This window comes from Gobius niger (assembly GCF_951799975.1).
Source record: "Gobius niger genome assembly, chromosome: 5".
In the NCBI taxonomy this organism is placed as follows: domain Eukaryota; kingdom Metazoa; phylum Chordata; class Actinopteri; order Gobiiformes; family Gobiidae; genus Gobius; species Gobius niger.
The window spans coordinates 36,430,582-36,458,580 of NC_136856.1; the positions used below are offsets into that span (position 1 = coordinate 36,430,582).

Sequence of the window (27,999 nt, forward strand, 5' to 3'; positions counted from 1 at the left end):
CTGAACATTACTGATGTAAATATGAGGAAACAATGTATTGCAAGTTTTCTGTAGATGTCTGTTTTCAAATAATATTTTGAGCCTAAAAAATGTCAAAATTGCTTATATTTTCAGCAACAAAATCTAAATAATGGGATAGAGCAAGATTTAAATTGATGCGTATATGAGTTACTAAAAAAAAATTCAGGGCGGATTTTGGATCTTGTTCAGTTTTTGCATAAATTAATCAGTTAATCATAAAAGAAAAAAAATCTTTTGTGTTCGAATCTCAATAAATCACGCTGAGAATTAGATCCCTCTGAAAAAAAACATGTATCTCGGGACCCTTCAGGACACGTGGACGTAAAACACGTAAATATGTGTGAATGAATGCCATAAGCTCCAGGATATCTGCAGCTCCTCGCAAAAAACGTCATAAAATAAGTGTAGTCGTTTTTATACTCTTGACTCTAAAAACTAAAATGTTCAGAGAGAAAACAAGCTTAAAAAAAAAACCTCTATTATGATGCATGATGGTAAGAAATGGCATTTGTAACGCGTCTTGCCTATGTGGAAACCCAGCATTGCCAATGAATCAGTCCTATAAGGGGAGCATTTCAATGACTCTGAAAAGTAAGGCCCCTGAGCTCTCACGCTACACCAAAACCATAAACCATCAATGTTATTTCAATCTTTTGGTTATTTAGCCTATAAACAAAATGTGATTCCCTGCTACTGCGACCTTACACTCCCGGGACGGCAGCAGCTGTGTGCGCTTGTCCACAGATGAAAGGTTTCTCCGGCTACGCATGCCCACCGTCAGGCGCAGAGAACACATCGACCCTGTCAGGGGCATCACAGCGAGGCGAGCCGGAGGTTTGTTCGCGGTCTGCGTGTCCACTGCAGCCGTCCAACACATCAGGCACTGCTAGACTGGAGCTGCAAACCCACGGAAACGGCATCGGGATGAGAGGAGCGCAGAGTGTATGTAGGAAAGTGCCATCAGCGAGCGGGGGCGGGCGGCAGCAACTCCATCCACACGAGGAATTACAAACAGGAGGAAAATATGCCCAAATTCACCAGGCTCACACAAGGAAAGACCGCGAGTTTGTTTCTTTACAATGAAGCCGTATGGAGCTTGTTTGGGGAAAGCAGAGGTGGCGTAGTCGGTCCATGAACAGGAGGCTCGTCTGTTTGTGTCAGCGCCTCTGCTCTGTCTACAGTCTACAGTCCAAAAAAAATGTTGCTCTTCCTTCTTGAAATGATGAGGTTATTAATGTAATGGCTCTGTTAGCTTCCCACAAATTGAACATGGCAGAGGGAAAAAAAAAATCACATAACGTTTTTGACCGAAGAGTGTGCAGAGCTTTGTGAATTTGGTCTTAAAAATGCTGTCCTTCTGTTGTAAATGCATGGTTCACTTCAGTCCTCCGTCCATCCTCCCAGGTTCAGACATGTGCTTCACTAATGCAGTGATCCACTGACTGTTCGGCGGCATCAATCTGTGAGAAAACTGCAGCTTTGTTTGGGCTATATGCACAGTGTACCCACGTGATTTCCAGCTGGACAACAAAAGCGGAGCGGTCCTTCCTCTCGCCCGTCTTTTACATTCACAGTTGGCAGGTTTCTACACAAATGGAGAGAAGCTCAAGATTTGGTAAAGGATAAAGAGTTACTGATGGACAGTCACTGCAGCATGTTACAAACTTCATGTTGGATGTGAATCCTGCGCCAAAGGAAACGCCGGTGCTCGCTAAGGAGCTTTTATCTTGGAGCTCAAGGCTAGTGTTAAATAATGACAATGTAACATGTAAACAACTCAATCAAATTTAAACTACTTACAGTAAATGTTCTAGAATACATTTTCTCTGTTCAGACTGTGTATGGTCCCACTCTTCTCAGAGTAACTGTGAGTGGACTCTCTTCAGACTGAAACCTCAGGTTAGACAATCAGACAACACGAGTGACTTTAAACATGACGTTGAATACAAAGTGTTCTTTATTATCAATAAAAAATATTAATAACTGTTTTATAATGACAGAATGAAAGAAATGGTTTAAAAAACAAAACTGTGAGTTCCTCTGAGTCATGGTGGTTACATCTGCTGTAACATGGACCACCCTGACTCAGAGGAACTGGGACACACATGACAGTGTAACAACTACACACAAATTTCTTTTAAAAGTAACAGAAGAGTTGTTTTGTCCCCTTAACTATTACCAATCATTAGTGATGGCAAGATGAAGCCCCATGAAGCATTGAAGCCTCACAGCCAATTGCATCACACACGGTTCGAAGCATCAAGGTGCTTTGCTCCACTACGCCATCATGTGGACAAGAAATGTATCAATCAATCAATAAAAGTTTATTTATAGCACTTTACAACAACACCAGGAGGACCAAAGTGCTTCACAGAAAGATAAAAACAATAAAAAGAAAAAAACACCAAATGATTGCAACCTGGACATAATTCAGTGTGCTCTAAGTATTAAAAGCAAGTTTGAAAATATTAGTCTTTAATCTGGATTTAAAAAGGGACATGTCCGTGAGAATGTATAACATGCTGAGTGCTTACAATAAATGGTGGGGGCTGAAAGAGTTGTGATGTAAATGTGCTTGTGTTACTTTGTTTATCTCAAACCCAAATACACAAAATGGGAGGGGGAATCCATTTCATTTCATTACACTGTCTCTTTTGTTTTGAATCGCGCTCCAAACCCGCAAATCATTTCCTGAATCAGTCATGTGGTACGGCCACTTCCCGAGGCTTCGAACGTCACCACACATGTGATCAACACACGCATCGATACACGCTTCAATAAACACCCCTCTAGATTACTCGGCACACGCTTCGAAGCCTCGACACGATCGGCACATCACTACCAATCATTAACAGACCTTTAAATGTTACCATTTAATTTTTGCTTGCTGATTAAGTCCCTGAAGTTCAGTCTAAAGTAGAATTTCCACGACTTCCTTCTTCACGTCATGTTTCTGTCACTTGTGGTGTCAGATTGTCTATCCTTAAGTTTCACTCTGAAGACACAGTCCCTACATTTAAGTCTAGGCTCAAAACATACCTCTTCAAATTAGCTTGTGATCAGGTCAGTTAGGTAAAGCTCTAACCCACAGCCTGAAGTAAAGCTTCCTCAGGAGAAACACTGCTGTGGGAAGTACGGTACACTGAGCGCTATCTTCTTCTTCTTAAGTGCGAGGGGGAGTAAGTGCGAGGCAGATCTAGATCGAATGGAGGAACCGGGCCCGTCTGCTCAGGGACTCCCATTGGCCCTGGGTCTATAGCCTGTGGTCCATGGGAGTGGATCTCTTCTTCTGTGGTTCTCCCTGAGGTTTCTCCGTTTTCCCCATGGGGAGTTTTTCCTCGCCGTGCTGGAGAGTCTAAGGACAGGGGACACCCGCACCACTCGTCGCCGCCTGTTGCCGACTCTTATTTGGACATTATGTTTGCCTGGATGCTTCATTCACCTGAACTTTACATTGTCATATTTATTGCCTTAATGTTCGGTGCAGCCCTGTGAGGCAACTCCTGTTGTGCTATTGGGCTTTACAAAACCAATGATTGATGGATTGAAGAGAGTCCACTCACAGTTACCATTTACAGTCTGAGCGGAGTGAAATTTACTGTGTACAGGCCGAGGCTTGTTTAAGACTTTGCACTCGTTTTTATTTAGTGTTAGCCGTTAGCCTCAAGACAAAATCACCTATCGTTATGAACACTTAAAGTCGCTACATCCCACGTAATGTTTTTAACCTGATCCAGTCACATACTAACTTTTACTCGCTGTCCTTCCCTGTCATACCAATCAGAAGATAATATGTATGGAAACAACACTTTCTCGGTGGTTTGCATCTCTTTTGGTTGGGGAGTCAAACTTTCATTTTTCTATTCACAGCAGCTTTCATAAATGCAGATGGAGTAAAATCCTGAACGCCCTGCTGTCGGTTCGGGGATAGCATGTCCGGTTGCTTGAATTGAAGTGATTCAGCTGAAGAAATGGCCAAATGACTCACACCTGAATGAACAAATCTAAATATTCCAGGTATGTTTATCCTGAGGAAACATTAAAACGAGGTGAAAACTCAGTTTAAAGAAAGACTTTGTGAGTAATTATGGGTCAGTCTACAGAAATGCAAGATTAACAGATCACCAAATTGGGTGTCGATTATTGAATTTGAAACGTGAAGAGTTCTTTCAAATCTTCTACAGCTCATACAATTGCACTGGGAGAACGATGGAGGTCTGACGTTTGTTTATGTCAGTTGAATATTGGCCCATGTGGTGAATGACTCCGCGGAGGAGCTCTCGTTTGCATTTTCACAAGTGATGTGCCTGCCTGTCCTTGTGCCGCTGACACACTCCGCTCAGCGAAGCACAGATTTTGTGAGTGACGCAGGCGGCGGCAGCGATAGAAAGAGCGAGCGAGGGGGGAAAGAGGAGGGAGTTCTGGGAAGGAGAAAGGAAGGACAAAGAGAAATCAAATCTTGAAAAGCCTGTGTTTCGAGGCCCCTGCTGCTCTGCGGAGAGATCGACGCCTACCCTCCTCCTCCGCACTCCAAAACACTCCGCTCACTGAAGAAATCACCCACCAGCGCACAAACACTGTCCAAAGACTGCGCTTTCTCACAAAGCCCCCTGTCAGGGACGTTCTTGGAGGAGAGTTCTCTCGTCAGACGAACATCGCGGCCACACACAGTTATTATCATTCCATGCAGCTGTATGAACAAAACACATCAGGAAATCCATCGGAGATTGAGGCAAGACAGTCTCGGAGCGTGTGGCCTGCTGGGTTTACATGCTCTCCCCGCGTCCGGATAGGTTATGTTTCCCCATCATCCCAAGACATGCACAGGTCCAGTCCTGACAGGATCCCCCAGTGTCACTAAAGGATGACTCAAAGGCAGTGCAGAACAATGTCTTTCCGCAATAATGTAGTGGTTCACAGGGCCGACCTGTCACCCACTAAAATGGAATGAAGAAAACAGCATTTTCCCCACAAATGATTGACGTAGTTCGAATGACTGTAAGCTTGGAAATCTCAGATCATGCTAAAACAACCTGTTGACAGTCATTTAACAGACTGGAGTTGTGTTTCTTTCTATACATGCATTTCAGTCACGTGACTTCTGTAGCTCTAGCCGCCATTTTGAACACCGCTGGCCAATGCAACAGTATCTATCTGCGTCTCAACTAGTTGCATTCAAGATGCTACATCAAAAAATTGCAGACTTGACAGCAGATGAGCTGAACAGATGCACAATGAAGATCGAAACCTTGAGATTTTATCCTTATCAACTGTCTGTCTTTTTTTAACGCCACTTAAAACCAGTGACATTTCTCCGCGTTTAACGTTTGCAGACATCTATCTACATTTATGTGGTCCATAATCCCTCTCCATACACCGGTAAAGCCGGACTATCACTGCTTTATCTCAGGGTGGGTTACGCCAAGATGCGTCAGGTGAAGAAGCGCAAAATGTTGTTGGCCACAGGAAGGGTACGTCATAAACATAGACTGTAAAAAATAATGGACGTCTTATGGTCACTCCTCCCCGTTTACCATAATGACCACGGTCGAGGGGGAATTCATGGCGGATTTACAGACTCCCCTCCCCAGCTCTGACGAAGCATGTTCCTAAAAAGGGCATAAGGGCGGGATCTTCACCGTAGCCTCATTAAGTACGAGATTTCAAAAATTATTTTTACGAAAACAGCCTGGTTTCATGAATTGTGACTAGCCCAGCGATATCTCAGGAGGAATATCTAGCCTAGTCTAGAATTGAAAAAATTGAAACCAGGCGTTAAAGTTGTTTTTAAGGTGTCTAAACTCCAATGCTTTTCAATGGGGGCCTAGTGGCGATATGGAGGTACTACAGCAATGGCGGCCCCCAGTGTTGTGGTCATAAAGCAGAGCAGCCAGCGCCCATTGGTCATAAACAAATAAACGTATCTGGTTGCCTTTTGCGAACGTTAGCATGTGTCGGCACTCATCTCTCAAACAGTAGCGCTATATTATTTTGTTTTAGTCTACTATGAGTCGTGTTTTATTGATAGTTTATGGTTTTATCAGCTATGGATCGGGGTAACGTTAACAAGACAAGTGTGTTCACGTTGCTCTCCCCAACGGGCAGTTCACACGGGTCAGTCATTCTAACCTCTTACCCCCCACCTTAACCGAGCACATTTCCTCCAGTTTGGCATCACCCAAAGCTTTTCGACTGGAGCTTACAGCCAAGGCCAGAGTATATTCACGTAGGTAAACAGATACTGTAGCCTAGCGTTTGTTTGTAGCCTAGCCTCGTTTGCGTTACAATGTTTCCGCGTTGCTTCACTTACCTGAACCAAAGTGCTCACTGCACAGCTCGGAGTCGGCCGTGTGAGTCCAGTGGTCTCTCCTGATGACAGTTATCGATTTCTGTTGACGAGCTGGGTCTAGAAAGTCTACAAAATAAAAACCAAACATTTAAACGTGGCTCTATCCTGCATTAATATGTGGTCAATTTCAATGGTACTTTACCGGTAACGTTTTCAAACTGAGTGTCTCTCATTTCTGTGGGCTTGGGTCTGAGTGGACCCGGTTGGTCAGAAAGCCCCCTTCTAATCAAGCCCCTCCGTCCTCCAGCCCCCGCGGCGCTCCTGTTCCCCCTCTGCCCGCTCCGATGAGGCGCCTGTTTCCCACATTTCAATCAGAGGACGCTCCTCTCCTTGCCTTGATGTTTTTTTCACGGGCTTTGAACGCGCACCTTTGAAATGTGTCTGAAACGAAAGACTTTGATCTGGCCTGGCGGCGGGTTGGCCATTGTTGGGCGCTGTTGTCCGGTCCGCAGTCGTGCGAGAGTGGCAGACGGACGGGCGCGCGCACATTTAATTCAACTGTTGTTTTGTTTATTCAGCGCTGCTGCGGCGGAGACATCAAGGACAGTCAGACTGAATCAGCCTCGCCAATGTGTTAATCCGTTTGCTCTTTCACCGGCACGTCGCTGCGGCTGACAGCCTGGAGGACACTTTTTAATTACATTTTAACTACAGTCACATCCACTTCAGCTCACAATAATCCTGTTTAGCCGCGATACAAAGCTCTGCATAAAGTTGTGTGTTTAAAGGGTATCTAACCCCCCCTTCCAGAGGCTCAGCCTGAGAGTGTCAGATTTGAAAATCTCAACAGAAAAGGGGCGTTGCCTGGAGGACTAAGGGGCACGCGGGAGGGGTGAGGGGTGGGAGGGGTTTCGGGGTCTGATTGACAGGCCTGAGTCATTTGACTAATGATGCACTCGCAACGCTCCTCGTAAACAAAGTTCGAGCACAGCGAGCTAACTTATTTAGCAACATGGTGAGACAGCTCTACAGCTCTCTTTACACAGGACAGGCATCGTGGCAGACAGTGGCCTTGTACCCGAGACTGCTCTGAGGCGCGGGGTTATTTTATTAGTGATTCCGCTGTCATTTACAAAGCTAACGGCTTAGCATTGAGCTAGATCGATGTTAGCATCGCAGCTAAGGGACCAAACGTAACTGTCCTGGCTGCTTTCAGAATCTACCGATCTATTTTAGATGTAGACTTTTCACTGTGGTCTGCATAAGCATTGCAGATGTATCTCAGTGTCCCAAGCAGAGAATGTGTGAGGTATAGAGACTTGATTATATGTATTACAAAGCTTTATTTTATTTCTCTCACAGCAAAGTGCACAAAACATGTCACATAAAAAAAAAAATATTGTGCAAGAACACTGTCCTAGAAATAGTTTTCGGTTGGTCATTGAAGATAAAGCAGATAAATCATCCATGTTTATCTAAAGGCTTAACTAAGGGTCTGTAACATTAGGCTCTTGGGTCCACAGTCATTTCTATTATTACTACATTTAGTGAATTACAGGTTTAACCAATGTTACACACGCACTGAACTACCACTAAATGATGAGTAAAGGCTATAATAAAGTCTTTACACGTATGCTTATTTAGTTGAAATAGTGAAAATGATAGATCTTATTTTTTTGGTAAGTTTTCTTACTTAATTTTGTACTTCCTGGCTTTTACAACATTGCAATTACCCAATGCAATTTTTCTTTTGTTAATCTTACTACGACAATATCAATCAATCAATAATGACAGTTTATATTTCATTTGAGGATCAAGCTGCATGTGGTACTCTATTCACTTAGTCTACCTAGATGTGTGCAATAAACAAATTGAACAAATACAATTTAAATTAATACTTGCCATACAATATCGAACTTGACTGTTTAATACTTAATTTATGGAATCAGAACTAGAACACACTGAACTGAATTTTTAAATGTGGCTCGATCATCCATCAAACTTTGATACGCCTTTTAGATTGATATAATTACAGTTTTGAGGGGAAAAGGCATTAAAAACATAGCAGTAAAGCTGAATTCTTGCATCCACAGTTGAGCTACAGGATGGCTTAAATTAACCAAGTAGCAGTAGCTCATGTACAGTATGCTGCATGCATGCATACATGCAGGTCTTCTCAATGCACAGGAGACAAAGTTGATTCTTATGGCTATACAGTTGTTGGGTTGCAGGTTAGTGTTCTAAAGGCCTATAATGTTATATAGAGGTACAATTATTTCATTTTTGAGGAAATGTTTGGTCTTGTATAAGAAAGATAATGGACCCAGTGACTGAAATTAGTGATCATTTTTGTAATTCATACATTTATTTTTTTGGCTGCAACTTGTGAAAGTGTAATGCAGTTAATATGAAAAACTGGCTCCTGCCTCCCCACTGGGGAGTGTGACATCACATTATAGAACCTGCAATCCAGCAATACCAACTAAAATAATTACACATGCACCATTAAGTTTTCAGCTTCTAGAGACAAAGTGGTGCTGGTTCTACCTCACCAAACCATCCTGTGAAATATCTGACAGAAACAGCTAAAGGCTTCATTTTGTTCTTGGATTGCTGATCAGTGTCTACAATTAAATCTTGCATGGAACATTGATTTCATCTACTATGTTGTCCAGTGGCATGTCAGCTTATAGAATTCTTCATATTGCAATGTTTACTCCCATCGTTCTATATGTGGTTGGCTACTGTCCTTGTCCAATGTGCCTCCATTTCCAGAAACATTCTTTCTTTGCCCGATAGAGAGGTCGTCTGAAAATGTGAATTGAAATGCTATAAAAAAATTAAAAAAACACACAAAGACATGAATTACTTTAAAAGGGAAGTCTGTCATCAATATACTGATCAAATGCATCACCGTGTGATCCGATACATACAGTGGACATGAAGAATGGTTTGCATGCATTTTCTCCACCTCTTTCTCCACCTCTGACTCTGCATGGACAAGAAAAGTCTGTTACAACTCAGCATACATTTTTGCGTGCAAGATGTGTTAGCATCATTCTAATTTACATTTAAAATATAGTCCTCAATAAGGCAAAAAACTGTTTTCAATGAGAAGAAATATAAACCACTTGGGGAAATAGTAATATAAACAAAATGATAGGTGTCAACAAATGCATTTATTGGTCAACACTAAAAACGATTCTCCCACTTACTGGTGTAAAATACAATACTCCTATGCTACATTTGTTAGAATTTTAATGCGAGTTGAGCAATATTGTGATGTGCTCACCTACAGGTACTTATGACAGTTCAAATGAGTGGCCAGTCCTGTCTTGCACACACCTCAAGCTGGAAAATCCAGAAAACCACTCATACACGGGCTTTTTTCATCCACTGGACTTTGGTTCATGGTTAGCCACTTCTCTCAGGCAACACAGTCTGCATTCTGAAAAGATTTTGTTCCATACTGCCAGGCCAGTCTGAAAATATAATAATGCATATTCCACAGTCAATCCATAATCATCTGAGAATTCTAATGGTAACTGGTGCATTATTTCCCTGTAATCGCACAGTTCGTCTGAAAATCATCTTCTATATCACTCCACTGCAGCAATTTCCACAGTAATGATTAAAAATTAAGCTACTATTGTTGTGGAAGTCGCTTTAGATAAATCATCTGAAAAAACTGACTCTGCGTTGTGCAGTAAACCTGTGTAATACACAGCTTCTTGTTGTTTAATCCTTACTTATTCTACATTTGCTAAACTAGCACTATAGTCTAGCATTATAAACTAGCTATGTAATCTACGTATTATATTTGCCACACAAAATAATCAAGCCAAAACTTAACATGCTCACCTTATGTCCTCTTGAAAAATCTGGACCTGTGCCTGCTCACAGCCTCCTGCTTGTCTGGCCTCTCATACTGGGCACAGAGTGGTTCAGGCACAGGTACTTTGTCTGTGTGCTCCTGGTATGGGAGAGGATCCTCAACCACACTTTCAAACAGCAGGGCCATTAGTTGGTCAATGTAGACTGTAAACAAAGCACAAAACATTTGTCTTTGTAAAAGCATTGGTTGTGTTGTTTTTAATGTGACATACCTGAGGTAGCTCTGGTCTTCAAGGCTCGCACGGTGTAGTCGCCACGTTTGTACTTTGGGTACACTATCGCATACCGCAGTACACCTTCAAGTGTTGTAGCATGTGACCTTGTAGCATTTTCATTGTAGTGCAGGGCAGCAATTTGCAACCTACAACATTTTTAGGTACAGATTCACACAACTTTTTTTTTTTTAAATGTATGTATGTATTACCTTGCTAACATTCCTCTGAAGGAGAAGCCTGCACTTTTGGGGGAGAACCTAATTATCAGGCTGTGGAAGGCCTCAAGGGTTGACGTGTGGTACACCGGGCTGATTTTCTCCACATCCTTCACAAAGCGTGGAGCCAACACAATGTCACTGAGCCTCTCACATGCTGCTGTGCCTACAGAGTAAATTACCATGACATAATTGTAAAGCAATTTTTGTTTCGAATGACAATGCCAACCTTACATTTTTGAAATGTACATAAAATACAATGAGTAGAGGGCCAGTATTACTGATAACAAATGCAAAACTTACTTGGTTTGAGCCACACTCTTGACCCTTCCCCAACCAGAGGCCCGTGTAGGCACCGAGGGAACAGGGCATTGTCGTGCGTGTGCACATTCTGCATGTGGTTGGCCACAGACGTCCACTTAGCGACAGCCTCCTGTCCCGAGGAGGAAGTCGAAGCTGCCCAATAGAGGTGATTTACCACGCTTTTTCTCCACTGGCCAGCGTCCTGGGTGCTCTTTCTCTTTGCGAGCTCATCAATTTTTTTCCCAATTCCTAGAGTTTAAAATACATATTTACTAAATGCAGAATAACCATAATATTACACAGCATTCCCCAAATGCATACCCTTTCCCATGTGCCATGGGTCAAAGTAGTGCCTGATTTCCTTCTTTTCCTCCCTTAAAAACTTCTGAACGCCGGTGTGTCGGTCCGTCACAATGGCCTCCACATTGACACCCCTCTCTTCCAGCATAGTCAGACTACGCACAAAGCCCTCCTTCTCCATGCGCACGCTGTTTCCAACCTCATTGCTCTAATAAGACAAAAAATAAATTAGGTGCTGAAATGCAGAGTGATCCCAAATTACATATTGAAACATTCCTTGAATTCCATTACCTGGACTAGTTGGATGTCAATGACTTTGTTATTACTGAGATTCATCATCGTGTAACTGCCATATTTGGCCGAATGTCCTACACGAATGCAAGTTGTACGTTAGCTGACTTTTACTTCTGATAAATGTTAATGAAATGTATTTACCAGGTGAATCTGCCCGCATGTCCCCACCCAGTGTAACAGAGCCGCTTTCAAGAGCCTCCCTGATGAGGTCCTCCTGCTCCAGCTTCCACTGCCAGTTGACCGTAGGGATGAGGAGCTTTGCCTGGTGCCTATAGAAGCACTGCTCTGACAGTCCCTGAATATTGAAGGCCCTCAAGAACTATAAAAGGAAAAAATAGGTTATCAACTGATAATAGATGGAAACAAAATCCAAACAAAATAATTTGTGCTGTACCTTTGAAATCTGGCTAAATGATGAGCCGGTGAACAGCACAGCAGCACAGAGCTGTAGGTTTCCAGCTGGGATGTTGTTCACCATGGGCTGACTGGACCACTGACTGGAGAACTCACAGCGAGGACACTGTTGAGTGACCCGAAGCAGTGTGCCGACTGATCGTGTCCACAGCACAGCGACCAGTGCAGACAGGACATCGCCTGAACAGCTCCAGCAGTTGGTCCTCGTGAACAATATATTTTTTGTCCTTGTGTGGAGGGACTTCAGTGGGAATGCTATATAAAATAAAGGATATTTCATCCCTCAAAAAACCAGGACGCTGTATATATTTTTTCTATTAAAAAGCTAGATTTCCTTTTTACCTTGAACAGTTCACAGTGCTGGCACTGTCATCGATGTGGAAGCTGGGGTCAGACGCAGACACCTCACACCTTCTCCTTTTTAAAGGTGTAGAGGCTGCTCTGGGACTGTCAGGGAGAGGGATTTCCATCAGGTCCTCAGTACCACAACCGACGCTTGTGTAAGCGGTCCGGGCTTGAGTAGCTGTACAAAACACAAACAAAAAAAACAAACATGTTAAAAATGGCCGTAATTATCATTTACACAAAACAGAGTGTTTTTAGAAATAAAATGACTGTATAAACAATAAAAATAGATATCACCTTTGCTTCGCCTGCTCGGCTTCACATTGGCCTGGACACTTGCATGCCTTACAATGACTGGATCAGTCTGGCAGCCAAATTCTCTGGTCACTGGCTGAAAACGTAAAAATACATATTATTTTTAAAATGTACACTACAGAAGAAGGGTAATGTGTTACATTTCCTTAGTGCATTTAATTGTTGTCTAATGCAGATTAGTGAACGTAAGCCAACATATGGATCCCAGCACCTGAGCACCCAATAACCATACGGTCCACCTGGAGTGGTCAGCCCTCTCGCCCCTCACTGACCACGATCACATATCACACGAGCGCGCGCGGAGCCACGGGCACCTGCCCGGTCAGTTTAGCCACACATTAAATGATAGCTATCCGTTAGCTTTATAGGTTAGCTTGTAGATGCACTCACGTTTTGCGCAGCTGTTGTCAAATATGAAAGCTACTGTCATCGCGAAAATGTAGACTAGTTTGGTGCTCAGTCTCAAGCACAATTACGCGCGGTCTCAGCGTAACTTTGTTGTGCAGACTGATGCATTAGCCACTCCCGCTAGCTACAAAAGGCTATAAAAGTTCACATGTCATAATATACAGCGGTGTAACTGTCAGCTCACCGTCTCATGCGGTTCATAGCTCTCTGTTTGAGCGGGGTTAGAGAGTTGCCAGGCAGCTGATGGATGCAGACTGCTGTTTCTCTGCCCAAGTCAAGTGCCTTGCCTTGCCTTGAATGAGTGCGGGGCGCACCGCTTGGAGCACACGCAGCCACAAGCCTCACCCAGTGCATAGTTTATTTACACGCCAGATCCCGCATTGTTTGAGACACTACTACAATCTATTTCAACGTGCACTATCGAAATTCTACTTACATGACATTAGTAGCAGTTTTAGGTTGTTGTTATTCTCACTCACCTCAGATTGGCGCCTGAAATCGTCCTGCTGGCGGGGCAGCAGTGTCGGTGGGCTCAGTCGTGGAAGAGCAAGGGTGGGGACTGCCTCATTCTTCAAACGAAGAACCTTACTGTAGCCCAGCTCAAACTCCAAGGAGTTGGCGAAGGAATAGCAAGTAAAATGTTGGTTGCAAACTCCAGCACGAGGCGGGAGTTCGCAGTTTTCCCCCAGGCCAATTGCGCGCAGCCACTGGCGCCTAATTTCTAAGTCCTGAGGAAAGTTATGTAAACCTACAGAACTATGACAACCTACAACACTACACTTTCTCCCCATCCTAACAAACAAGACTACAACACTACACCTAATATTACACAATACAGAACACTAAATACAGCTAACCTAGCTAATTCTTATGCTAAATGCTACTAATCTCTCACTAAGACTAAACTACAACTAAATCTAATAACTATCTAAACTACGACAAGCTAATAAATCTAACTAAAAGCTATGCTAATAAATCTAACTAAAAGCTATGTAATAAATCTAACTAAAAGCTACGCTAATAAATCGCAAACCTGAAAATCGATATAAAGACACTCGCTATTCCAAACTCCAACTCGCTACGGGGGCGTGTGCGGAGTGGGCTGATTTTATACTCCACAGAAGAGAGGCCGCTGACGTCGGCGCCCTCCTGCTGACGTAAGCGCCCCGCTCAGAGCTAATCACGAAGGAAACCAACAGTAAAGCATGTAATGCACTCGATAAGGTGCAGATGGCGCCACACAGACGGTTTTGGACACAAAGACAGGATTTCAACAAATATGCACTAAATTGTTAAAATAGTGACAGATACATGTAGACAACACTATAAGATACCCATTTATACAACTTAGCTAGACAAAAAAGTTGATTTTGGGGTTAGTTGTTCTTTAAGCTCTTCTGTTTACACTTTTGCTCAGCCGATAAGACAGTGGCTCCTGACACACGGCACACATGGTGAAACGGTAAATGGTCTCTTAGACGGCACTTCTCCACCCACACAAGGCTCAAAGCGATTTTACGTCAAGGAGCCGCTCAAGGACACGACGACAGCGACTGCACCTGTGGAAGCTGAGATTCGAACTCCACACAATGTCATGTCACATGACCCTAAAGCATGAGAATGAAGATCGCGCCTTAGGGGAGAATGGGGAAGTTGAACCACTTTTTACTTTAGTGGTTATTGTATTTGCATACAGCGGCAGCCATATGTCCCCTCCTGGAACCGCTACCTTAACGTGGTTGAGGGGTTTGAGTGCCCGAATGATACTGGGGGCTCTGTTGTCGGGGGCTTTGTGCCCCTGGTAGGGTCTCCCATGACAAACAGGTCCTAGGTGACAGGTCAGACAAAGAGCGGTTCAGAAGTCCCTTATTATAAATTATATAGCACGGCTCCAAGTTGTTTAATCCTTATCTTATCTCTTACTATTATAATGGCTGATTATTTAGATTTCTATATGAAAACAGAAAATGAGAGAACTTGTAATACATTTTTTTCCTCAGATTTATATCAGTAATGTTCAGCAAAGGTTTTAAATTGATGTCTCTACATTTATTTATTTTTCCCTATTCACCCGCAGCGGCTCGTACCTCACTTTAGTTTAACCAGGTCTTGATGTAAGTTGAACCACCAGATTTAAAGGTGAAATTTACACTTCAATAATAAAATGTTATTTTTTACATTTGAATGTTTTCCATTTGCAATTTTGTGCAAAAAACAAAAATCATAATTTCTCTTTGATTGATTTCCTCTTTTCATACGAGCCATCTGCAAATTATGCAAATGTTTCCCTAAAACCACCAAAAACAATTCAAGAGAATTGTTAGAATTGTGAAATTACAAACTTCAGTTAGTGAATCGTTTTTATGATCATATGTGAGTGATGGTCGGTTTACCCCAGGGCAGCTGTGGCTACAATAGTAGTCTGCAGCAGAAACGGAAAGATTTAGTCAAGACAACAAGCATATATATATGTATTATTATAATTTTTATTTTAATCATTATCCTGTTACTTTAGTATCAGCCCATCCCACCGCATTCATACACCACATTGATACAAAGGCAAAGTGGGCGTGTGGGTTAGGTCAAGTGAAAAAAACACCCAAAAACATTTGCGAAAAACAACAAAAAGCTGTAAAATACAAAAGGTGATGGAAATATTTAAAGTCAGATTGATGTATTATTACGTTATTGGCTGAATTTGTTTCATGAACGATTTCCATCGTCAGGCTAATGGAATAAATTGTTATTTTGTTATCGGCTTTTTACATTTTGAAACTGGACAAATTGATTACATTTATTGGCCGTCATTACGTTATCAGTTCCTACATGCCACACTCATACACAGGCAAGACGGGTGAAGTGTCTTGCCCAAGGACACAGCGACCTCATGCACCTGTGTGAGCAGGGACTCGAACTGGCAACCTACCGTGGTTACCTCTAGTGAATAAAACAAAAAACTATGTGATGAATTTTGAGGGAAGACAAAAAAAAATAGTTCATCGAACATTTGAGAGAAAACTGCACAAAAACAAGGTTCAAAGTCAGATAAAAGTATTATTACATTATTGGCTGAATTTATTACATTTATGATTTTCATGTTGTTGGGCCAATAATGTAATAATTATTCCGGCGCTGGGTGCAGCGGGCCTGGTACTCTCTAAGGTCCCTCTCCATGAGGTGCACATGAAGGTCTCTGCTCAGTTTAGGGTAAAGCAATCCATCCTCACTAATCAAGACCAATTGATATCTTTAATTGTTTTTTTCCCTTGGATATTTCGGGTCCTAGTTTTTTAGGACTCGTGTCTATCGTGAGCAGGGGCACCTCGGTTTAGCCGTGTCATGTACCGGCTTTAGGATAGAGACATGGGAGCTAAAGTCGGAAGTACCTGCCGAGTGTCAGTGGGAGCCCAGCGCACAGTCTGCCTCTAAGATGTGATATTTTTAGTGAAGAACTGGATGGAGCCAATCTGTAATCAGGCTGTCCTCCTCATCACCACTGCCCAGAATCAGCTGCTGTCCTGGGGCTGCAGACTTCAGAGTGCTCCCCTCTTTCTGCACACCACTGGACTGTACAGTGTGTGAGATCAGAGCTGAGAAGGAAACATGTGTGTATCTAATCAGGACGGCAGTAATGTAACAGAGCTGTCAGAATATGCTCCAGGATTAGAGCAGACATCAGCAGTTAGTCCAGAGCTTTGTTTGAATCAAGGAAAATGTGTCATGTATAACCATTGTCAGGGACGGCGAGGCGGGCTAAGCCCCTACTGCCATTCTTTGACAAGAGAAAGAAGAAAAATAAGTTGTATTTTTCATTTATTATAGTTTATTTTATATCCTAACTGCCTAATGTCATGAATGTGTATAACCATTGTAGTTTTATACATCTGATCATGATTTTTACCACACAAACAAAAAAAGGGCTAGTTCTGACTAAGAACTACTCGACTACTTTCACATAAAATGCATGAGCTCTCTGTAAACACCGGTGGATTACTCACGTATTCTTCATTTTTTGGACGACTCCTTACAACGGGACCTTTCGCTCCTCAATGCTACAGGTGAGACCATGTTGACACCACTGTTCACATCTGTCCAGGTTCAGCTGTTGTTAACGTTAGCGGGACATAAACCCTCATATCATTGTGCTGAGGGTTAAGTAATCTGCTGTTTAAATTCTGTTTTGGAGCTGTTTGACTGCCGTCTGAAGGGTTCTTCTAGCATCCGGGTCATTCAGTGCACCGCAGATGTGAGAACAGTTGTGGGATTAGACAGAGTTTTTGCCTGTGAATGACAGATTAAATAGAGTTTTTTCTCAGTAAATCCTCCCTAAAAGCAGTTGTGTGGATCAATCTTGTAAACTGAGTAAGTTAATGATTAGAACCAACTCCTGCAGATCCAAACAGATTGTGTGGATTATGTTTTATTATACCATGGTCTGTGTGAATACTCGACTCTGATTGGCTGGTGGGTATTTGCTGATATGTGGTCACATGCTTCTTCTTAGTCTGACAGGTGGTGGTAAATGCATTTAGTAGATCTGATAGTAAAACCTTGTGCAGCCACACATAGAGTGTACCTCACCAGCCGCCACTGACCATTGGTGTCCAGGGACTATGATTCAGCCTGAGAGTTCAGCTTGTCAGTACAACACATCATGGAGATGGGTCCCCGGGCGCGGCACTGCCGTCGACCACTGCTCCTTACGGGTTGCCCCAGCGGCATCGAAGGATGGGTTAAATGCAGAGGACAAATTTCCCTACGGGGACAATAAAGTTAACAAACAAAACAAACAAACAAACAACGAAGTGAGAGGTTGGTGGTTTAGCTCACCAACTAGTCCCTCCACAAAGATCACTTTTCACACATGAATGATTGTAAAGTTGATACTGAACATCAGTGGTTCTCAGCTGGTGTACAAGAATTGTTTCCATTTCCTGTAGTAGCACGTTTCTGTCATCACCATTGGCCTACATCGTAAGCAAATACATTTGTAACAGGAAAACAGATGACGTGTGCTGCTGATATCTGATTTTAGTCATTATCTCATTTATTATGTAGTTAAGTTAGGCGGAACAATGTCTTGAACCATGTGACCAGGTGGTGTTAAACGTCTTCTGAGTTTCTAGTCCTGCGCGAATCTGCCATGTCAGTTTATAACCAGCGTAATAAAGTATAAATAAAAACACTTAACTACTTAAAATGTCTTTTGACCAATATATTTATGTCCACATTTAGTCAATAGTGATAATATCACAGCTTTACTCCAACCTAAATTCCGTTATTTTCTCATCCATTTAAAGTAGTAAGTACAAAGTGTATAATAGAGAAAAACTATTGGGTTAGACAGTTGTGAACCGGAAGTACAGTCCTGTTGTCATGGCGATGTGAGACAAACCAACATGGAGACTATGAGGGAAAGTTTGGACGTGTTTGGCGTGAGTTTTAGACGGGAGAGGCTGTTTCAGAGCGAACGGATTAAAGGAGAAAGGAAAGTGCTGTTTTATGGTCAGAACAAAATCCCACAGACGTGACGCCGATGTCGTTCATCGTAGCGTGCGCCCTGTGGTGAGAAACTCCACATAAGCAAACCTGAGAGTCAGCACTCGCATCACAAATGAATTAAAGGCTTGTTGTCCTCATCCAGTGTTCATTATCTATCCATCATTTCCAGAAATTACTGACACTGCTTATCCCGTCCAAACGCACATAAATATTATCTGACGTCCGGCGGTAATTTCAGTTTTACCGACGTCCCCAGGTCATTCTAATCTCGTGTGAATAGGACTTCTGTTGTTTTTACATTTAATGTCTCCAATATCTATCAGCGTTTAGCCTCAAACATTGCAAGTTATGAATGATCCAGATGTTTCCAGCTGTTGTCCACCCATGGACCTGATTTAGATGATGCAAATAATGGTTACAGATCTATGTAAAAACAATATATACATTTGTGGATATTTAACCTTTCCGTGACCCAGTGGCTAAATGGGTGGTTAGCTTAGCGCCCTCACTCTCCATGCCGGTGGCTCCTCAATTTTATTTCAGGTTTATTGGGGTTTCTGGTAGGTTCTCGGAATGGAATGTGTAGTAACCATGGAGATGGTTCAAACAGCAGTGAAAACCTAAAAAACAATTGATCCTATAGGGCAGTGGTTCTCAACCTGGGGGTCGGGACCCCCAAGGGGGTCGCGAGACATGTTTGGGGGGGTCGCCAGATCATGTAGATAAAATATACTTTTTTTAGCGTATATTATAATATTTTATTGTCGCATGTGTGTGCTATTTCACCAGAGCGCCATTATATGTTCAGAATTTGATGAATTGTATTTTAGCCATTTGTTTTTTTCTTTATTTTTTAATAATTACGTAGGCTATTGTTCCGATTTCTCACCGGTGTGACCGGGCGGGGGTCACAAACCCCTTTATACCATGGTCTGGGTGAATACTGGATTCTGATTGGCTGGTGGGCGCTAACAAGCGTGCATTATTTTGGTATAACCGCACACGTAGTCCAGTAGTTAAATCACTGGGATATCACTCCACTGTGGGCATCGCCATAGCAACGCATGACACAGCTGAATCAGATAAACACGTAATTAGTGACTGACAGGAACGTATGAGATGGATTTTGTGTTAATTTCAACGTTTTTGGCCAAAACAAAACGTTTGATGAATGTGAAGTAGAGGAGAGTGAGCAGCTAGGTTAGCTACTGTTAATAAAATATGAGCTTTCCATTTCTATTGAAAACGGTTAAGGAACTATTCATAAAATGATCCTGCACTTAAACATATTTGGCTGGATTAGTAAAGTCAAACATAAAAGTTTCAGTTCGTGGGGCCCAGGTGTGAGCGACTCCACCGCAGCTGTTTCCATAAACAGTTGAGCTGGTTGAGCTAGCTAGCTAGCTTCAGGTTAAACAGCGTAAAAGTGAAATAACTCCTGCCCACGAGTGCCGCATATCGGTGTTTACTTCCACGGAAAAGTGCCGGGTTAGTCCTGTTGTGTTGTGATTCTGTGCTGATGTTGTTTGGTTGAGCCTGACTGAGATCCTCGTAACAGCTGCGGAGAATGACTCGCTCTGAGACGAGCCTTCAGTGACCGGCTAATAACTGACATAAAATAGTCCCGGTAGTCTGGCATATTTAGTGAGTTTAGTAAATGAAAAAAACATTTATTATAAATGTTACATTTGTGGGACCCTGGTATAAGCGGATTAAACAACGAGGATAACTGTTATCATGGGGGTCGGGCTCCAAAAGGTTGAGAACCACTGCTATGGGCTCCTACAGGCCATGGGGATGGTAAGCAAAGGCGCTATTCTAACCACCCAAACATCCACTGGAAAATATTCATGATAAAAAAAAAGGGCATATACATAAGTGATTTCTGATCCAAATGTTAAATCAGTTTCTGCTTATTGTGGGTCGGATTAAAGTTAAGTTTATGTTGAACTTTATTGGTTTATTGGGTCGGGACATTGCATGTTAATGAACAAGCCACACCGGATTTTAGCCTTGGGCTAATTTCCATCCTTCGTCCCTCATGTGCACTCTCAAACACACTCTCATTCATCCTGGCCTATTGTACATGTTTTTAGTGGTAGGGGAAACCGGAGTACCCGGAGGAAACCTACGCAGACACGGAGAGAACATGCAAACTCCACACAGAAAGGCCCCGTCCTTGGTGGGAATCGAAGCCAGACCTTCTAGCTTTTAGCTGATTCACATCCAATGGCCACTGAACATCATCTAATGATATATTAATGATCCTTCCAGACAATACGGGGGAAGAAAGCTCCTTAACCTGTTAAAGCACTGAAATATTTGTTTTTGTCTCAGATCTTGGATCTTGGCGTTTGGCGCATTTTAGCCCAACCCACTCTGAGTCTCTGTGATTTGATTGGCTTCAGAGTTACACTTTAGATCAGACACCGTGAGTGACATGACGCTAAAACATGACGCTACAAGTGTGATCTTTTTTTTTAACAAAAAGTCTCAGGCAACATGGCACTTCAGTCAGTCACAGACCAACAGGTGAAGAAGGAAGTCATGGTGAATCTGCATTAGACAGATCTTTCGAACTTCTGCTGCATTTAAGAATGAGAGAGTGCAAGTGTAAAAACCCATTATTTTTAATATAAATGAAGGGAAAAAAAATCTTGTCAATTCTATCTGCTGTAAAGTCATGTTTGTCTCATGTTACAGAAGGATCATGAGGTTCATTTCTTTGACTCCAGTTACTATAGTAACTATTTTCTCCAAAGTGAAGTAGATCTACCACAGTCCTGTCCACATCTGTCATGACCCATCATGACTCAGAGGAACCGGGACAAACATGACTCTACATCAGATAATATTTATGGATATTATTTTAACCATTATTTGTATAAATGTTGTGAATTTCTTTAATAAGTGTGATTATAATTATCATTTCCATCTCCTTTTTATTTGGTTTACTACATACTTTAGTTTTAGACTTTACAGCGCATGTATAAAGTTGTGTCCAAAGCAGAAGCTCCATGACTTCCTTCTTCACCTGCCGGTCTGTGACTGAAGAGCAATGAGGCCTCAGCCTTTTTACATAAAGTAAAGACCACGATATATTAGCGTCATGTTACTGTCACTCATGGTGTCTGACCTAAAGTCTAACTCTGAAGAAAGTCAATTCACATTTCCACTGAGAAGGTTGGAAGGGCGCCCCCTTGTGTCACCTTGCATCCAAATGCCTGGACCATAACAGCGGGTCCTATATGGCCTCAGGTATTCCAAGGGGTTAAAGAGATCTGTGAAGCCGGCTGCTATCGTAAGTGTATTTGTAGGAACACACTCCCAGACTAACAGCGTTTCTGTGATTTGTATGTTGCAGTCTGCCACATAACACCCTTTCAGCGTGTGTGCTGCTTAAGAACCGCTCAAACCATGCAATGCTAATATGACGGTTTGTTTCCTAAGGGGCGAGATGTCAGATGGATTCCCGTCTAACTCAGTATGAGTCCAAATCAGCGCGATGTATTCCTCTGACGACCCGCTGATTCACTTCAGCGTCTGACAAAGCTGTGCACGTGGAACAATAGGGACGTGCACCTCTGACTTTCACAGCTGGAAATCAGGAGGAAACAGGTCGTGCGGTCAGTCACACACCACACGACCCGTTTCCTCCTGATTTTCAGGAGTCAGTCACACACGTGTGTCCATCTCCCTCCATACTCGCAGAAAGGTGGGTTTAAATACTGTATGTGCTGAGTGACAGACAGAGACGTCTCCTCAGAGAGCACCCACGGGTGATTGATAACATTTTCACACGGGCATTAATCAGAGCAGACGTGCTGTCAGCGAGAACCCTCTCCATACGCACGCACACGTCATTTACTCTGGATCTACAACTCATTTATTTAAGGGCGCACATTCTGCCAGACTGTTTTTTTCTGAGTGATATTGCAGAACATTTCACCCAAAAAAGACTGGAGGTACACATGAAAACATGGAGGTGTCACGGTGATGGTCTGGGGCTTCGCTGCTTTAGAACCTGGAGAACCTACTGTCATTGATGAAATTATAAATTCTGCTGTTTACCAGACGATTCCTGTAGAAAAACGTTCGACCGTCGGCTCAAAGCCTCAAGCTCGAGCGCTCTTGGGTCTTGCATCCCAAACGTGCGAGCAAATCCACTTCTGAACAGCTCAAAAATAACAAATTAAAGTTTTGGAGTGGCCAGGTCAAAGTCCAGACTTAAATCCAATTGACTGTGGTGTGACTCTAAAAGGGCAGCTCATACACAGAAACTCTCCAATATGGCAGAGTTCAAACTCATGCTGCAAAGACGAGTGGGCGAAAATCCCTCTTCCGTGATGTGGCAAACTCATCACCAGTTATCGCAAACACTTAACTTCAGTTACTGATGCAAAGGGCGGCACAACCAGTTATTAAAGCAGAACTAAGTAACTTTTGCCCAGAGAGGCCACTGCAGGTGTCGTAGCATGTTGTGTTTTTACTCATTAATTGTCCGTGAGAGTAAATGCTACGCTGACACAAAAGACAAAGGGAGAGAGGGAAATTGTACATCCAGTTACACAATGGAGATCTTTTTTTTTCCACTCAAACTTGGCTGTAACATTTTGCTAAAATGTTCATCAACAAAATGCAAGCTGAAGACAGAATACCGTCAGGACTTACCTGTTCCATGTCATAAACCTCAGAAAAACGAGCCCCAAGCGATTTTGTCGACAACCGAGAGCAGTGAGGGAGATGTTTTCCATTAGTGTGTATTGGGACTGCCAGGTCGGCGGTAGGGGAAGTTGCAAGTGTGGTTTTCTGGCCAAAGACACCGGGGGGAGATGAAAGACCCCCAATCATCCCATCAGAGCTCTATAGTAAAAGATTCTATTCTCCTGCAGAAAGAGCTGAAAACCTCCGACTGAGGCAGCGATCAGACTGTAGAACAGCGATGGATGGATGTGGCTTTCCCCGTAGCGTAACTGAAGCTCGTTCTTGCTAGCGATTCCGCCAGGTTTTCGGAGCCAGTTCCTATATTTACAATAGCCTTAAAGTAGGGTGAAAATAAAAATAGGGCGATGTAGTGCGAGTTAAGACAAACACTTGGAGGTCAGAATGACAAGCGTATGTTTGCTTAAAGGGGCAAAACAGTTGCAAATAGGGCTGCAAAGTTTACCGATATCGACTCACAATCAAGGATATGACTACTGCAATAACCTGACCTCAAGAGCTTTTTGCTCCTTCTGTCTCTGGCGTTTCAGTGATAGATGTTCACAGATTGTGGAGCCTCTGATCTCAGGTTCAGCTGCAACAGATTAAGTTTGTCTGAGTATAGATACAGACGGCATCTGTTTGAAAACAGTTAAGGGGGAAAACAATTTGGAGAAAAATCTAAACTTTCTCTAATTATTCAAAAACTACTTTAACAAACGCTGAATTATGAATATAGTTTTCTGCTAAATAAAGATACAAAGACATGGGGAGGAGCAAAGTGGTTGAACAGCCCATAAATACATGAATAAGGGAGAATGTTGGCATCGGGCTAATGCTAACAGCTAGCTAGCACTAGCTACAACTGCCATTTTTTCACTTCTACTGAACAATCTGCTGTGAGAAAATATCTTTCTCTACAGATTCTATTTCCCCCCTCGGCGAAGCCACACCCCCTTCTATGACGAGATGCCCTCTGTATCTATCCCTAAAGCAGATTCTAAAGTGTGTAACTCCTCCAGAAGAGGGCACTGTCTATATCAATCAAATCAATCAAAACTTTATTTATAAAGCGCTTTTCATACAAAGTTGTAACACAAAGTGCTTTACAGATTAAAAGCAGTTCCCGCCCACCCAACCACCCACTCTTCCAAACAGACAACAACACTGCTCACCCCACCCCCTCCTTAAAAACTAAATATTTTTAAAAGTAGATAATTGTGCATTGTTGTAATGTGAGGCAATTAGAGAAAGAATGTGTCTTTTAGGGCTGCAACCAACGATTATTTTGGTAATCGATTAATCGACCGATTATTTTTACGATTAATCGATTAATCGCTTGGCTGTGAATGGTGTATGAAAATTGCATTTTTTCATTTTTTTTATCACATAAAGCTACAGCATCAATTGAGGACATGTTGGTGGAGTAAACTTAAACTGAGTCTTTTTGGAGGCTCGTAGTTCCAATTCTGCGTTATTAATTGGATGAGACACAGACAGATATTTATGAAATTTTCAATGTACAAAACTACAGAAAAAACTTGAAAAACAAAGTAGGTTTCCATCAAAAATGTAATGTAATTTTTGCTCTTTTTTAAGTCTCTGTTTACTAGAAAACGATTAATCACTTACTAAAATAGTTGACAACTATTTCAATAATCGATTAGTTGCCGATTAATCGATTAGTTGTTTCAGCCCTAGTGTCTTTCACTCAGCATTTTAGCGGTTTATGCATTTAAATGTATCAAATATAAAAATTCCAAATTTGAATCTGAATTAATTTGTATTTCTGTCAGAATTGTGCAGCCCTAGTTTCGATGGAAAGTTCATTAGAGCAAGGAACTTACGGAGCCGGCTGACATTTCCATTAAGCTCCAACAGCTAATACTGTTTTACTATATTGCCAAAAGTATTCAGACACCTGCCTTGCTGCTACTGAAGCGGTGTCACATTTTGAAGCCCTTTGTCGCTATAACAGTATCAACTCTCCTGGGAAGGCTGTCCACTAGGTTTAGGAGTGTGTTTATGGGGATTTTTGACCATTCTCCCAGGAGCACATCGTGTGGGATCATGCACTGATGTTGGACAAAGAAGGCCTGGCTCTCAGTCCAAAGGTGTTCAATGGGCTTGAGGTCAGGATTCTGTGCAGGCCAATCCGGTTCATGCGCACCAATCTCACCGGACAGGCCAACTGTTCCCACAAAGTTGGGAGCGCGTCCAATCCAGTTTTAAAATCGGCTTCTCCTTTCGTCCTTTCAACTGATTTTCGCTGGAATCAGTTTTTCCTTTCACTGGCGCAGCTTCCTTTCAGGAGCTGGAAAAAAAACAACCCCACACCACAATCTCCCCTCCACCAAACTTTACACTTGGCACAACGCAGTCAGACAAGCACCGCCAAACCCAGACTGGTCCATCGGAGCCAGACGGAGAGGCATGATTGGTCATTCCAGAGAACATGTGTCCACTGCTCTAGAGTCCAGTGGCTTTACCCCCATTGGATCCAACACTTTGCATTGTTCTTGGTGATGTGTGGCTTCAATGCAGCTGCTTTGTGAAAGTCCAATCGATAAAACTATTCCATACTCAATAAAAAGCTAATTGTGTAAATGAAACTCGTTCTTTCATTCTTTCTTTCCCCGTGACACTTTTGTTGAGCTAAAACATTGGGTTTGGCCAGCTGCGTCTCCCCTTTAACATGAGCGGCTCGATGCTGAGTGCAGTTGCCGGTGTTGGAACTGTTTGACAGTGCCGGCGTTTTCTCTCGCATCAACATTCTGCTGCACCTCCTCGTCTCCGTCTGCGTCTGAGTAATAACATTTACCGAGCGCGCGGCCCACTGAGGGGAGCGCTCTCCGTCGGAATGGAGATGTATTATTCACAGTCGGCACTATAGGTTTAAGATATTGCAGTTTATCTTCATATCAGCTCCGCTCAGCTTTATTACGGGGAGGCGCTCCGATGTGATTTCTCGTGGCAGTGCGTGAGGAAACATTTGTCCGTGGAAAGCTGCAGTAAAAGTGGCGTTTTCTCACCTGCTCCAGGGATGCGGGGCTCATGACCCAATCACTTCTTTTCAACAGCTCTTGATTCTGTATTTTATGGGCTTTTTTTTGGGCACATTTGAATTGACTTTTCATGTTTTCGACCTTAGCATTCCTATTATGCCTTATTGAGCCTGTAAAGGAGCACTTTACTGTCTGCTTTTTCCCACCAAGTAACCGTCCCACATCCAAGACATGTTCCTCGAAGACGCTAACAGTGGGTTTGGGTGAGACCAGCAGATCGAAGTTTGAGATGAAGTCATCCTCCCGGAGGAACGGCAGGACAAATGTCACAGTCCTCGCTGCTGCTGGCGTTGAAATTAGTACAGTTTTTTGTCATGCGATCACCGGTCAGTGTGGTCAAGAAAGTTGCTAGCACTATTTACCTGACAGAAGATTACTTATTGTTATTGTTAATTATTAGGAAGGTCTGTAAAACTATAACTAGGGCCTGACCGATTTTAGGATATTTTCAATATCGCTATCGGCCGATAACTCCGGGACCTAAAGTGATAGAGAGCTCAGTCAGTGCATTAGAATGAGCCCTCCCACAACTTCCTAGGCCTCAGGGGAGCGGAGCAACATCGCGGTGAAAATTGTTTGCACACCTATTTTACATAGTTTATAAACTTTTGCGTTTAATTTTGGAACCATAAGAGAAGAGATAGAGGCCCATATATTGTGGTTCATAGCGCAGGCTGTAAAGCAGACGGGTGCGCAGACGGGTGGCGCTCCTTGCAATCTTCAGTGTCATACCTGGCGCAAAAAGTGGGCAGGACAGGAGGGGGGGGACAGACTCACATTGCGATGTTGTGGTGCCGCCCCCTCCCCATGCTTTCCCCAGACCACTACTGCGGAAGGTGGTGGGTTGCGAGGGGGCGCAGATCTAAGATGAGCGGGCGGGGAAAGAGAGGCAGCAGCCTCGGCGTTGGACATTGTTCGAATGCGCAAAGTTACCAAATGTAGAGGAATGAATTGATCAGAAACTGTCATATTGGCTGTGGAGGAGTTGCAGAATTATGCAGAAGTTGCGAGAAAACTAGCTTATTGGAACATTTGAGCTACAGCTGCAGTCGGCTTCTTATTCTTAAACAACGTCCTCTCCCTAGTGGCGCAGTGACGCATATTTTAATTTAGTTTTAGTCTTAGTCTTTTGACAAAAATGTAATTAAATTTTAGTCTTGTTTTAGTCAAAAAAATATCTTCAATTTTTTGTCTAGTTTTAGTCGACTTTGCATTGATAATATTCATTATAATCTCATTTAATCTTATTCCTCTGCTTCATGGAGCTGCTCCACATGAACAAAGCTCAGAGCTGATCCTTTGGCAGAGAATTTACATGATCTGAGGCTCTTTCAGACGGTCAATAGAAGTTTTGGATGATTTTAGTCTCTCCTTTTCATTTTTATTTAGTCTTATTTTAGTCGACTAAAATATCTGGACATTTTAGTCACAGTTTTAGTCTCATGAGAAACTTTTAATTTAGTTTTAGTCCAATTTTAGTCGTCAAAAATAACACTTTGACTAAAATTAAGACTAAATATTTTAGTCGACGAAATTAACACTGGCACGGACTGCGCCAGGCACAAGATCTGGCCCATAACCTTACCGTTTTTTGTCTTTCAAAAAAGCTCCCTCTGAAGTAACTACTAAACATAATTATACAGCGCCTATATATTGCTATATATTTCTATGATTGAACCCTTTACTATAATAATGAATGCTTAACTTTAGCCTATTTG

At 42.6% G+C, this 27,999-nt stretch overlaps 1 protein-coding gene across 1 annotated transcript; it reads right to left on the bottom strand.

Annotated features, from left to right (window-relative positions):
- Positions 1 to 4,044: 4,044 nt before the first annotated feature.
- Positions 4,045 to 26,272, bottom strand: LOC306963076 (uncharacterized protein; the record flags this gene model as incomplete). The annotated part of the gene is made up of 9 exons (XM_079556530.1): positions 4,045 to 4,049; positions 6,332 to 6,436; positions 10,417 to 10,565; positions 10,629 to 10,800; positions 10,938 to 11,186; positions 11,259 to 11,445; positions 11,529 to 11,605; positions 11,673 to 11,826; positions 26,249 to 26,272. 9 exons carry the CDS (start codon positions 26,270 to 26,272, stop codon positions 4,045 to 4,047), a joined length of 1,122 nt encoding a protein of 373 aa, XP_079412656.1.
- Positions 26,273 to 27,999: the final 1,727 nt, after the last annotated feature.